The sequence below is a fragment of the Tasmannia lanceolata genome, unplaced genomic scaffold (assembly GCF_043159265.1).
Source record: "Tasmannia lanceolata isolate RefF3 unplaced genomic scaffold, GAP_Taslan_0.1 ptg000013l, whole genome shotgun sequence".
Lineage (NCBI taxonomy): Eukaryota > Viridiplantae > Streptophyta > Magnoliopsida > Canellales > Winteraceae > Tasmannia > Tasmannia lanceolata.
This window is the reverse complement of record NW_027518690.1, coordinates 47762545-47776258: the sequence shown is the minus strand read 5'-3', so window position 1 is coordinate 47776258 and position 13714 is coordinate 47762545. Positions and strand designations below refer to the sequence as shown.

The 13714-nt window shown below is 38.6% G+C and overlaps 1 protein-coding gene across 2 annotated transcripts; it reads right to left on the bottom strand.

The window, feature by feature from the left end:
* Positions 1–3941: 3941 nt before the first annotated feature.
* Positions 3942–13383, bottom strand: LOC143890373 (ubiquitin-conjugating enzyme E2 36-like). Of its 2 annotated transcripts, XM_077395018.1 has the most exons (8): positions 13170–13375; positions 12954–12981; positions 12634–12720; positions 6245–6303; positions 5044–5085; positions 4888–4961; positions 4458–4555; positions 3942–4329 (listed from the first exon to the last, which is right to left on the bottom strand). In XM_077395018.1, the coding sequence occupies exons 1-8, from the start codon at positions 13203–13205 to the stop codon at positions 4292–4294; spliced, it is 462 nt and encodes a 153-aa protein (XP_077251133.1). In that variant the 5' UTR covers positions 13206–13375; the 3' UTR covers positions 3942–4291. The 2 variants fall into 2 exon arrangements, with proteins under 2 accessions (XP_077251133.1, XP_077251134.1); XM_077395019.1 differs by lacking the exon at positions 12634–12720 and having other exon boundaries at positions 13170–13383.
* Positions 13384–13714: the final 331 nt, after the last annotated feature.

Below are 13714 nucleotides of genomic sequence, written 5' to 3'. Positions count from 1 at the left end.
AGAGAGGGTTTTAAACACTCTAATTGCGAGAGTGAGCATAAAGGATTTGTCACTTGATTGTTTCCTAACTACATTATGAGAGAGAGAGAGAGAGAGAGAGAGAGAGAGAGAGAGAGAGAGAGAGAGAGAGAGAGGTGTAAGAAACTTCGATCTATTTAAGATAGGACTATACCTTATACAATGAGAGGAGTAGAAAATGAGTTATCAGCTGAAGAAGAGAGAGTCTGGATTTCATTTGGACATGAGGGTAGATTGGGGTGACCTTCGAGTTGTGAGAAAGAGAGGAGGAATACAGTTTAAGATATTAGTGTGAATCTTTGTAATCATGTTTTAATCTTACATGGAGGAAGTTCATGTTTCTCTCCCATGGATGTCGAACTATGTAAAATACTTGTGTTATCTTTGTCTTTCCGATTTGTTTACTATTTCTATTGTGTATACAATGTAGATTGCCATAAACTCAATGAATTATTATAATAAAATGATATCATAGTCATGGCTAGAGTGATCATTGGCAAAGAACGATCAAGAATAGCAGAGTTTTGAAAGGTTGTTCGAGATTCTAGTAGAAGGTGAAGTTTTGTGGAGTTTTAAAAAAACCGGCTCCCACACAAGGTAACCTTCGTTTCAGATTTCTTTCTGGTTTGGTTTTAATTTTGAAGCTCAATACCATTGAAGGCGGTTTGAATTGATTGGGAGAGAAAATGAGCGAAACACACTGAGTTTTCTGAATTTTTTTTTGTGGCATCATTTGTATATTCGATTGTCGTATCACCTAGCTAATCATTTAGGATACGACCGATCGATCAGATACTGCTACCATCACATGCGCAGACCCACTCATCTAGGGTATAGCTGATCAGTCGGGCGTTGCTATGATGAGACGAGAAAGCTAAATTTAAATTGTGCTTTAGAGTGTGCAAAGTGATCCGAGGTTGATATGAAATGAAGGCAACGAGCTCAACCTCAAAATTCAAGATTGAGACATCTGATGAAAATTTTAGTTTCATTCTATGGGAACGGAGAGTGAAGGACATCTCTCTCTCTCTCTCTCTCTCTCTCTCTCTCTCTCTCTCTCATGAAACAAAAATGAAGATCCCTCACTAACCTAATCAAGGGCCTTATAAAGGGGATGATGTACCCCCCCCCCCCCCCCCCCCCCCCCTTTCTTCTCTTGGACAACCTCTCTAAGTATTTAGGACTATTCTTTTTACACTTCTAAGGGGAAGGGGTGAATGTATTCTTTACTTTTGAATACAGGGAATTGATATAGACACACCTCCCTTGTTTAAATCACCCCTCTTCTCTTTGCAAATGATATTAACTCACCTTAGATTTGATAATGACACAAAATCATTTCATCTTTTCATCCATTTCTCGGTTCGGTTCGTTAATTTTCGGATTAAAACTCTAAAACCGTGAACCGAACCGATGGGCGGTAAAATTCTAAACCGTGACCGAACCAATGCTGAGAAAAACCAAACCAAACCAAACCAAACCAAAAAGCCTTCGGTTCGGTTTATCGGTTTGGTCGGTTTTTTGTGCAGCCCTAGTTTCTACTCAAGTTGTTTTCGGTTTACCCCTACCTCTTTTTACTCCATCAACTTGGCACGAGTTACTTCTTCTCACTAAAGCATCCAAAGGCCTATGTTGGATATGCCCAAACCATCTTAAGCGGTGCTCCCTCATCTTCTCCTCAATTGGTGCCAGCCCCACCTTTTTACGGATGTCTTCATTTTTTATTCGATCTAACCTTGTGTGGCCACACATCCATCAAAGCATTTGCATCTCTGCTACACTCATCTTATGCACATGTTGCTTCTTGGTAGCCCAACATTATGAGTCGTACAGCATGACTGGCCTCACAACTGTCTTATAAAACTTTCCCTTCAACTTTAAGTAAGAAGAAGTAACGACATCGTTCTTGTCAAATGAGACTATGAGGCGGCCTAATCAAGATTATTGCTAAGGGTAAGGATTGTTTTTTGTAGTCAGACTTAAAGAGAGAGATTGTTTGAATAAATAAAGATCTAGAGTTGGCGAAAATTGTATGCAATGTTATCATTGTAAGAGTTATGGTAATGTAAGATGAGATTGAAAGAAATTAGTTGATAATTTGAACAATGGAGCTAGAAGTACAATGGTGACCGCAATGGATGACCAAAGCAAGATATAGATGTCTTAACAGTCTCCGGATCGGAATATTTTAATATGCACCAAGAGAGAATAGTAAAAGTTGTGTTCGAGGGTGATGGATTGACTTGTGACCTTATATGATTTGAGACTGAAGATCAATTTATTTGATGGAGTGAAATGAACTTTAGGTTATGTGAGGTTTAACCCAAAGATGTGAAGGAATCTAGTGTCACTAGGCCAATTGGACTCCATGGGTTATAAGTACTCAACTGTGGGTGCAGACATGAAAATCACAAATAGTTGTACAATCTTTATGAAATGGGAGAAGTGTGATGGTTGGTATCATTGGTGGAAAATATGATTTATAAAAGTATCTGCGATCACATTAGTTGGTTAAAAGTGGCGTACAAGAAATGACAAGTGATTGTGCAAGGTCTCTTTTGACATCGGTGTAGACAGAGGTTTTTATTTTACAGATGATGTTGAGGTAATAGTTCCTGCTGCTTGAAAGAAAAAGTCGAGATTTTTCTCTAAATATGACCAGCCAAAAGTCGACTCAGGCAAATTACACATGTGCATTGGCCATGTTAATTAAGTTGAGTAGACTCAGGACTAAGATGGTTTCATGGGGTGTATAGCTAGTGATTGCAGAAGGCCAATCGTTGTTTGTGGTGATAGCAAACAAGTGGAGGCGCCCACAAAAAAATCTTCAGGGTGGTCAAAAAATGAGCCAATGTGAAGATTGTTGGGATCAGTGTCCGGTTTCCATGCAAGTAGAGACTCTCCCTTTCCTGGTAGTTTCCTATAGGAAAGAAAGACTCTTCTACTGCCTCTTTAATAGTGAGCGTGGAGGAGTTGTCTCTCAGTTATTTCCTAATTAAATTGAGAGAGAGAGAGAGAGAGGTTTAAGTTTAAGAAACCTACAAAAAGATGAGAGAGAATAAGTGTCTTCCTCTTGGAGAAGAGAGACATGTGGGTGGTCTGTTAGACATGAGGTAGCTTGGAGCGTTCAGGTCGTGAGGGAGTGTGAGAATTGGGTTTAAGAGATAGCTATGCATCTCTTTGTAATCTTGTTTCAAACTTATATGGAAGAACTCTCTCTCTCTCTCTCTCTCTCTCTCTCTCTCTCTCTCTCTCTCTCTCTCCACAGTGGGAGTGTGCTTTTGAAGTTATGGATAGAGGTATGGGTGTGCTTAGAGACCTTGACCTAACATAATACCAAAGCTCTTCTTCCTTTCTAACTTCTCTACCTCTAATGTCATGTTCGAAACTTCCACAACTACTACAAAACTCACCCAAGTTGGAACATCAATTTGTTTAATTTCAATTTAAGATTCAATGAAAATGTATAAAAAGAAAACAAACATGAGATTTACGTGGTTCATCACATTGTGTGGTTTATCACATTGTGTGGCTACATCTGTGGGCGAAGGCAATCCAAGAGCTTCTGCCGTAAGTAAAGATAACCAAGTACAAAACTTCCAAAAGGTATACTAAAAGACTTCATATGTAAAATCTCAACCCTAATCCCAGTATAAATGTTTCACCTAAACATGGAAATTATGTGATTTTCAAATGATAAAAATACCCCCACATTGCGCTTTGAGGGCACTAGCCACAGTCCGAAACGCCCATACTTCACTTTGGTTTAGGATTGTCAAAAAGTAGCACAATTCTGTATCTTTTACTTTTACTTCTTTTTTTTTCTGCATTTGTATGTAAATTAAATATGGAAAAAATTAACACCTATAGCAGTCCACCGCTAATTTCGTAATTGTGGGTTATTTACACCAAAAAGAAAAATCTGCAGATCAAGGATTTGATGCCCATTAGAAATGTGATAGAATGAGGAGACTGGCCCCAACAAAAGTAAAAGTGAAACGAAATAGCCTTTCAACACACAAAAGCGTGGGTAAACTGAGCTTACTGAATGATATCAAGAAAAAACAAGGGCGCCCAGGACATGTTATCTAATCATAACGATAAAAAGACAGAGACCTCCAGATAAGAAAATTGATAACAGTGGAGCTTGGGAGGATTCATCTTGACAATCCAGACATTCATGATTTCCTATTCCATGTAAAACCAGACACCAGCCACATAACTTACAGTAGACAGGTTATTTGCGAAGGTAGCAATCCTTCATGCTTGCCCATCACGCCCCGCTCGCATATAGACGGGTCCATTCCTTCGCTGCACCATCCAAATTCAGTGTCATTTGGTAAAAGAAAACAAACAAACAGCCAGTCTAAAAGCGCAAAATGGCTAAATCGAAATAGTATGGTCATAAAAATTGCAATAGATAAAAGCATTCCAGTTACCTGTTTCCACGGCTTCAGCTTCATTCGCCTTCCAATGCTTTGCAATGTTCTCAGAAAGTGGGTCATCCGGGTTCGGAGCACTCAGAAGTGCTTGAATACTAAGCAAAGAAACAGAATAATTATGGCAAAATCAGCTTAACTTATCATTGATTATGATATGAATGAGGCAGCTCACCAACAAAAAACGAAAAACCATTGTTTTAAATCTCGGCAAGGGGAATGCTGAGCAACGGAAATGACTTCCGCATGCCTTCTCTTAATGGGTGGTTAATGACATTAAAAAAACCAAATATGTTTCTTTTGAAAATCCAAGACGGTTTAACACCATTTCTCATTTAAACAGGTCCCTGGATTGGCACACTTATTGTTCTGCATCTATTATTTTACAACCCATTTCAGGAAAAAGCATGAAGGTAGCCATTCATATCACCTCAGCAATACTGTCCGGATCTGGAGAGCTGGACTCCATTTGTCCTTCAGAATATCAAGGCATATTCTCCCAAGCTGCCCACATAAAAAGTTCCCTTTTAGAGGCAAAAAAGATATTACCTTGGGAAACAAAGGGAGGATAAAAAAAGCCACATACCTTGTCAATGTTAGGATGGTAGATTTTGTTGAGAAAGCGAACCTATTTATAATCAAAAGAGAATAAACAGACATCAAAATGTATCATAAATAGCAGAAGGAGAGCAGGAAGTAGTAAATTGTTCAATTTACAGGAATAGAAACAAAGCCTTAACAGCAGGATTAACAAGAAAAGAACTAGCTCAAGGAGCTATCCAAAGAAAAAAGATCTAAAATTTTGGAGATTTAATAACCAGAAAGGTTAAGCAACTTCATGATGATGTAGGAACCAATACAAGGTAAAGGTTCCTCAATAAAGGGATGAGGTAGACAAATAATTTGAAGTTCAACAGATGTTGCTAAGGCAGTCTTTAAATTGCAGTTTCAGTGGTCGCAATTTGAAAAGGATTGCCCTGACTTGCAAATTTTGCTGTTAGAATTCTTAACCAATGTTATACGACCACCAGATGCACACAGAAATGTAGTAGTTTTGAGCATATTACATCGGGAAAAACTAGAGACTCAAGGTTAATTCATATACCATTTGCTGCTGCAATCTGAAGTTTTGAGAAAGGTATAATTGCATAGTTAAAAAGAAGTTTGAGAATCACACTGTTATAAGTCTATAAGTACATTAATGCAAGATAATTGTAGTCAGGAGAAATGACAATTTCAACCACAGTAGACCCTATTATAGACCAAGAACATAAATTTTATGCAATAATGGGTAGCTGATGATCATTTGTCTCAACAAGGATGAGACTGGTTGGCAACAGAAACATCAAAATGATTGAAAGCTTTTGATCTCAATGCATTTACATGCAATGGAAATATGAACAATGCATTTCTAAACACTAAGGACACACTGGCTTTGCACATTTTTTCAGGAAAAGCACACATACTACTGCCCCATACACATACTACCACGCCATAAATAAATGTGATGAAAAAACTCTGATGTGTTTCATCCTACTCTCAAATAGGAGGCACAAAATGGGACGTGAACCAACAGTGTGGCTCCCCCTTCTGCAAAAAACTTCAGACACAACCATTTAAAGTCACACAGACAAAACAAGCACTAAGTAAGCATGATCATCTAAACATCTGTTTGAAATCAGTGGCAGGTGTTCACTAAATGTGCAAAGTGCATCCTGCACCAACTGCAAGAAATGAAAACCAGAAAATCAAATAGGTCAGAACTTTCATATTATCAATTACTGTACCTTTGGGGCGGCCATTGGATATTCCTCCGGCAAAAATAATTCCAAATTGAAAACCCCTCCTATAGAAAGAACCGAAACAAGAAAAGGTTATACTGTATCTGATATAAAGCAGAAAACATATAAAAAATTATTACACAAATCAACTCAACCCAGTATTGTCGTTTATAGCAAATATATTATTATGGTAAATAATATTCCTTGTATATCAAATACCATATGGAATGAAAGTCATTAAGGCCCTGTTTGGGTAGCAAGAAAAATATTTCTGACAAAACATTTTCTTGGAAGTTTTTTCTTTCGATATATATATATATATATATATATATATATATATATATATATATATATATATAGGAAACTGTTGGTGAGCTTAAGCTTACCAAACTTATGGTGAGCTAGCTTGCCCAATCACATGGGTCCCACATTTTGGGGAGTGATCCAAACCATTCATTTGCAAGGCCTTATCATAGATAGGGGGTGTACCAAAAATCAGCTCCATAGGATCATCCTAACCCCTCCATTTGTGGAGGACAAAAATGGGGCAGATTTGTGTCTGTCCATTTTTGTCCTCCACAAATGGAGGGGTTAGGATGATCCTATGGAGTTGATTTTTGGTACACCCCCCATCTATGTAAGGGACTTTCAAATGAATGCTTTGGATCATCCTAACAAAGTGGGCCCCCATGTGATTGGGCAAGCTAGCTCACCATATATATATATATATATATATATATATATATAGAGGAAAGTGTTTCTACTCGGCCGAGTAGAAAAGCTTATCTACTCCTCCCTTTAAAAAGTACAGTGGGCCCACACATTGTGGATGATCCAAAGCATTCATTTGATAGGTCTTAACATAGATAGGGTGTGCCCAAAAAATCAGCACCAAAGGGTCATCCTAGCCCTTCGTTTTGTTGGGCCTTGTAGAAACAGAATGGACGCACTGTGTAAGATGCGTAAGATGCGTCCATTCTGTTTCTACAAGGCCCAACAAAACGAAGGGCTAGGATGACCCTTTGGTGCTGATTTTTTGGGCACACCCTATCTATGATAAGACCTATCAAATGAATGCTTTGGATCATCCACAATGTGTGGGCCCACTGTACTTTTTAAAGGGAGGAGTAGATAAGCTTTTCTACTCGGCCGAGTAGAAACACTTTCCTCATATATATATATATATATATATATATATATATATATGAGGAAAGTGAAGCTACACCACCGGTGTAGCTAACTTAGCTACACCGCCGGCTTAAAATACAATGAGCGCACATTGTTTTGGTGATCCAAAACATTCATTTGATTGGCCCTCACATAGATAGGGTGTCCACCAAAAATCAGCTCCATAGGATCATCCCAACCCTTCAAACTGTGGAGGCAAAAATGGACAAATTTGTGAAGGTTTTTACACGTTCATTTTTGCCTCCACAAATCGTAGGGTTGGGATGATCCTATGGAGCTGATTTTTGGTGGACACCCTATATATAGAGGAAAGTGAAGCTACACCGCCGGTGTAGCTAACTTAGCTACACCGCCGGCTTAAAATACAATGGGCCCACATTGTTTTGGTGATCCAAACCATTCATTTGATTGGCCCTCACATAGATAGGGTGTCCACCAAAAATCAGCTCCATAGGATCATCCCAACCCTACGATTTGTGGAGGCAAAAATGAACGTGTAAAAACCTTCACAAATTTGTCCATTTTTGCCTCCACAGTTTGAAGGGTTGGGATGATCCTATGGAGCTGATTTTTGGTGGACACCCTATCTATGTGAGGGCCAATCAAATGAATGGTTTGGATCACCAAAACAATGTGGGCCCATTGTATTTTAAGCCGGCGGTGTAGCTAAGTTAGCTACACCGGCAGTGTAGCTTCACTTTCCTCATATATATATATATATATATATATATATATATATATATATATAGAGAGAGAGAGAGAGAGAGAGAGAGAGAGAGAGAAAAGGGTTGCTGCGCTCGAGCACAGAAACAGGGGCGTGGGGCCATTGAGGGGGTGATCCTAAGCATTCATTTGGAAGGCCCCATCATGGATGGGGGGCCTACCAAAAATCAGCTCCATTGGATCACCAATGGGTGTCCATTTGTGGTGCCAAAAATGGACAGATACTGTTTGTCCACAAATCTGTCCATTTTTGGCCCGACAAATGGACATCCTAAGGTGATCCAATGGAGCTGATTTTTGGTGGACACCCTACCCATGAAAGGGCCCATCAAATGAATGCTTTGGATCCCACCCAAAATGTGGCCCCACACTGTTTCTGTGCTCGAGCGCAGCAAATGCATGCACATATATATATATATATATATATATATATATATATATGAGGAAACTCTCACCAAACTTATGGTGAGCTAGCTTGCCCAATCACATGGGGGCCCACTTTGTTAGGATGATCCAAACCATTCATTTGAAAGTCCCTTACATAGATGGGGGGTGTACCAAAAATCAGCTCCATAGGATCATCCTAACCCCTCCATTTGTGGAGGACAAAAATGGACAGACACAAATCTGCCCCATTTTTGTCCTCCACAAATGGAGGGGTTAGGATGATCCTATGGAGCTGATTTTTTGTACACCCCCTATCTATGATAAGGCCTTGCAAATGAATGGTTTGGATCACTCCCCAAAATGTGGGACCCATGTGATTGGGCAAGCTAGCTCACCATCACCAACAGTTTCCTCTATATATATATATATATATATATAGAGGAAACTGTTGGTGAGCTTAAGCGCACCAAACCTATGGTGCGCTTAAGGTCCCCAATCACATGGCTCCCCAATCACATGTGGTGATCCAAACCATTCATTTGCAAGGTCTTATGATAGACAGGGGGTGTACCAAAAATCAGCTCCATAGGATCATCCTAACCCCTCCATTTGTGGAGGACAAAAAATGGGTGTAAGGGACTTTAAAATGAATGCTTTGGATCATCCCCAATTAAGGCCCCCATGTGATTGGGCGCTTAAGCTCACCATAAGTTTGGTGAGCTTAAGCGCACCAACAGTTTCCTCTATATATATATATATATATATATATATATATATATATATATATATATATTATTTTATTTTTAATTTTATTTTTATTTATTTTTTTTTTTTTTTATCAGTTGTGATCTAGAGGGAAATGTTATGATTATGGTTAATTTAGCGAGATATCATCATAAATTGAAGGTCACTCTAAATAAAGTTGAATAGGTTTGATTAAAGTTATCTTTTAGTGTGAAAAAAGTAGGAAATTTTAGAAATATCTTTCCTTTCCAAACTTTTCCAGAAAATTCCTGCAATCCAAACAGGGCCTAAGGTAAACACTTTTCCACTCAGCAAATCACGATGAACAAAAAGTAAAAAGAGAAACCATCAAGGTTCACATCACCTCATTCATGATAAAATTCTGTGTGATAAATGGTTGATGAGAAAAAAGTGCTTAGCATCACTCATATTTAAAGAGCAGCCAAACATAAACATTAAATAACTGGGAAAATGCGAACCCACTTAATCATGGAATAAAAGACATACATTGAATAAAGGGATAATTACATTTACACCCCTTCTAGTTTCTGACACATCCACTTCAACCCCTATAGTTTAAAAAGTGACAAAGACATCCCCTCTAGTTTCGTTTTGTTTAAGGTTTGCCCCCTCAGCTGAAGGTTCATCCATAGATTGAAGGGTTAGGATGATCCGATGGAGCTGATTTTTTGGGCACAACCTATCTATGTCAGGACCCATCAAGTGAACGCTTTGTGTTTGGATTCGGGTATGGGCCCACATTATTTGGATGATCCAAAGCGTTCATTTGATGGGTCCTGACATAGATAGGGTGTGCCCAAAAAATCAGCTCCATCGGATCATCCTAAGCCTTCAATCTATGGACGAACCTTCAGCTGAGGGGGCAAACCTTAAACAAAACGAAACTAGAGGGGATGTCTTTGTCACTTTTTAAACTATAGGGGTTGAAATGGATGTGTCAGAAACTAGAGGGGGTGTAAATGTAATTATCCTTGAATAAAAAAATCAACTGCTAACAATGAGCTAGCACTTCACGCTTTACAATTCTTTCCTCACTTCTGCTTAGGTTAGGTCTAATCGGAACTTCAGCTTACAATGATTAATTCTTTCGTAAGTGTGAAGCATGCTTTCTTGTCCTTGTTTCTTCCTTCAGCTGAGAGCCTCAAGTTTCAAGAAAGAATGGAGAACACCTATGGCCACTTACATTCTATGGTATATATCACTTTTTCTTATACAATTCTCTGATTTATATGAAGGGGGAAATGCATAGGTTTTACCAAGTAAACCTCACTATTATTTAATTTTTATTTACAATTGTTAGAAAAACAATTACAGGGTAATTTCTGGAATAAAACATCAATTGCCGATCAGTTTTACTAAGTTTAAGTCTGGTTTGAATAGCATGTCACCAAATCATGATTTTATCATCATTAACAAAAAATGCTCACATTGAAAAATATCATGCAGGTAAAAAATTAACAAAGGAAGGCACAGATAAAAGGATAATTGACAGAATTACATACATTCACTACCATATCCTTATTACCCATCAATGCATGGTCACCTGCTCATAAAGAAAAAACTGGCTCATAGATCTACATACAACTCTTAGAATTCAGATGTTTACCAGACATCCCCTACAATTAACTAATACAAAAGACCAACCAGTACAGATTCTAATGCAAAATGTCCAAAATCTCTGTATCAGTTGCATGTCATTTTTTTAATGGTGTATGGATAGTACATTGGACTTGAGATGAAGCTCCTAAGCTAAATTCGTATTAAACCCACCTCAGAGATTTCATATATTCAGAAGTCCAACGATTGCAGCAAAGGTCAGGAAGCATGCTTTTTTGATAAGTAGCATATTAAAAATTGCTGGATGGTGGACATTTTCAATTCCTTTTTAACTGCTCTTTCCCTAGCTAAAATATCCGCCAAATGATTGGCTTCACCTAAGAAATGAGTGAAAGAGACATCAACGTCACTCGCTAAATCCCTAATATCATCCACGAAAAATGCTAAACCCCAGAACCCAGACTTTTCATCAATACCAAAACAATGTTACCTAGAACGTGTTTTGTTTTAGTACACGGTACGAGAATGGGTACCGGGTTTGATGGTAGCACGATATGCAGTACAATGAGGGTAGGCTAAGTTGGTTTGCTATTTGGGGTCAAGGGTCGGTTTGGAGTGCTAATTCGCGTCGCTCCGATATAAAAAAACCTATATGAATAAAAAACGAAGAGAAAGTTGCCATTAAAAGCCGTACTAAAAACGGAAGAGAAGATTCAGAAAACCAACTAGTATCAAAAAGCGCAGCAAGGAATGAAATCAACGAAATCAGCGATGCAAAGAACCTGAAGAGAAGGAAAATCTGTCCTCATCAGGAATGCCTTGGCAGTCGTAAACCCCTTTCCCTCCAAGAACAATACTAAAGGTATGCCTTTACAAACCGATGCTCTCTTTTAGGTCTCTCTCAGCGTATGTGCATCTCTCTCTCTTTCTCTCCTATGGATCGCCCTTGTTTGCGATTCGGGTCGCGAATGAACCGTGTTTGGGATCGCACGACTCCAGATCAAGGGTCGGAAGACAGGATGGTGACCCCGGTAACAATGTGCCAAAATTATAGTATAAAAAGTCCTCATCAAGTAGATTCCTAACAAACCTAGAGGAAGAGGCTGCAGTGCTGTTTGGAAGATTTTAAGCCTCATTAGCTCATCTCAATGTTATAATAATGCTTTAGGTTGGAAGAAAATTGCGATAATTTTAAAGACTCTTAAAAATTTTGAACAGGAATGACACTCGCGATTATGTTTAGGCAAACAAGCCCTAGACAAGTAGATTCCAAAATAACCTAGAGGAAAAGCCTCCAGCGACATTTCGAAGATTTTAAGCCTCTTTAGTTCATCTCATGTTATAATAATGCTTTAGGAGCTAGAGGGAAATTGCAAAACTTTAGAGACTTTTAAGCATAGTTTCAAAACTCCCCTGCATAATCATGGACTCCCCCCCCCCCCCCCCCCCCGAGTCAACTCCCTTTTACCTCGATGGCATTCAGGTTTGAGTTCGCATTTTGCCCTACAAAGTCAATCAAAACTCCTTTTGACTCTCCTAAGTTATGATCACATCAATCGATCACTCAGTCGCATCAACCGAATACTCAACCACATTGCGCCGAGTCGACTAGGATTTGCTTTGGCCGCATTTTGACCCAACCTACTTCCATTTCAGTTAAGCAAAACACGTTTATTTGTGAAAAAACTAACAATGCATTTACTTCACACCAAAAATTAAAAAGAAAGATGCAGAGATATTACATCCGATAAATCATATATCAAAGAGTTTGTTACCTTCATATGGAGACTGTGTCGGCCCAATAATCATAACCTTAAAGTAACGCATATTATCTTCTGACGGAGAAGCACTGATACCAGGAGCTGTACCAAACCATAAGAAGAAAACCCTAATTCTCTCAACCATTATAAAACAGGTAAAAAAAGAGAGTAAAGAATAGACATAGAAGAAAGCATAATCCAACCAAACAACAAGATTGAAGGAAATAATTAACAAAAGATTAAGGTAATTAGATTGAACCGACAGATAATTCTACTTATTCAAAACACATTAGGGAAATAAAATCAGAGGAAAGTTAAAGGAAAGAGGAAATTACCTGGTTCGGTTAAGAGCCGCTGAGTTTCCTATTCGAGCAAAGAATCAGGGAATGAAGAATCAAAAAACAGATCGAGAAACCCTAAAGCAAAAAAAAAAACATGGGGAGAAAGAGGATAGAGAGATCCTTTGTAGATGGGGATTTTTTCGTTAAATCGGAAGAGCAGATCATCGTGAAATATGAGAGAGGGATCGAGAGGAGAAGATCAGAGATTACCTTGATAATCCTTCGAGGTAGATTACTGTTCGCCATTTCCACACGAGATTTCGGAAAGAAGAAGAGGAGTAAACCCCGGGTCTATTTGAGAGGAATATTATGAGAAAATTGGAAGGACTCTCAAAGTCTCAATCGAATTTCGTGAAGTTAACGAAAGATACTTGATATTATTTATACAAGTGGATTGCGGGTGCTACACTGCTATCCATAGATTGAGGAGTTTCTTAATCTTAACTCTTAAGGCTCTCTTCACTTGTTTTCCCTGGAAAGGAAAAGGAAAAGGTTTCCCAGGAATCTAACGTGGCATTAAGAAAAGAAATCCAGGAAAACTGTGCAGAGAAGCTTTCCCGCGCCTGTTCACTTGCGCAGAAACTGTGCAAGAAAAGGTTTCCTGAGAAACTGCTTGCCCTCCTTTTTTTTCACTAGTTTTCCTGGAAAAACAAATCCCTCCAAAATAAAGGGAAAATGAATCTCACACTTGTGAGAAAAGACTCATTTCCACATCATTTTTCCCAATTTCCATGTCAGATATGACATTTTCCACC

Coding starts and splice junctions, on each gene's coding strand:
- LOC143890373 (XM_077395018.1), bottom strand. CDS start 13,205: ATGGCGAACAGTAATCTACCTCGAAGGATTATCAAG. Junction 6,304..12,633: donor GACACAGTCTCCATATGAAG/GTAACAAACTCT, acceptor TTCTTTCTATAG/GAGGGGTTTTCAATTTGGAA. Junction 4,330..4,457: donor AGCTGAAGCCGTGGAAACAG/GTAACTGGAATG, acceptor TGGATGGTGCAG/CGAAGGAATGGACCCGTCTA.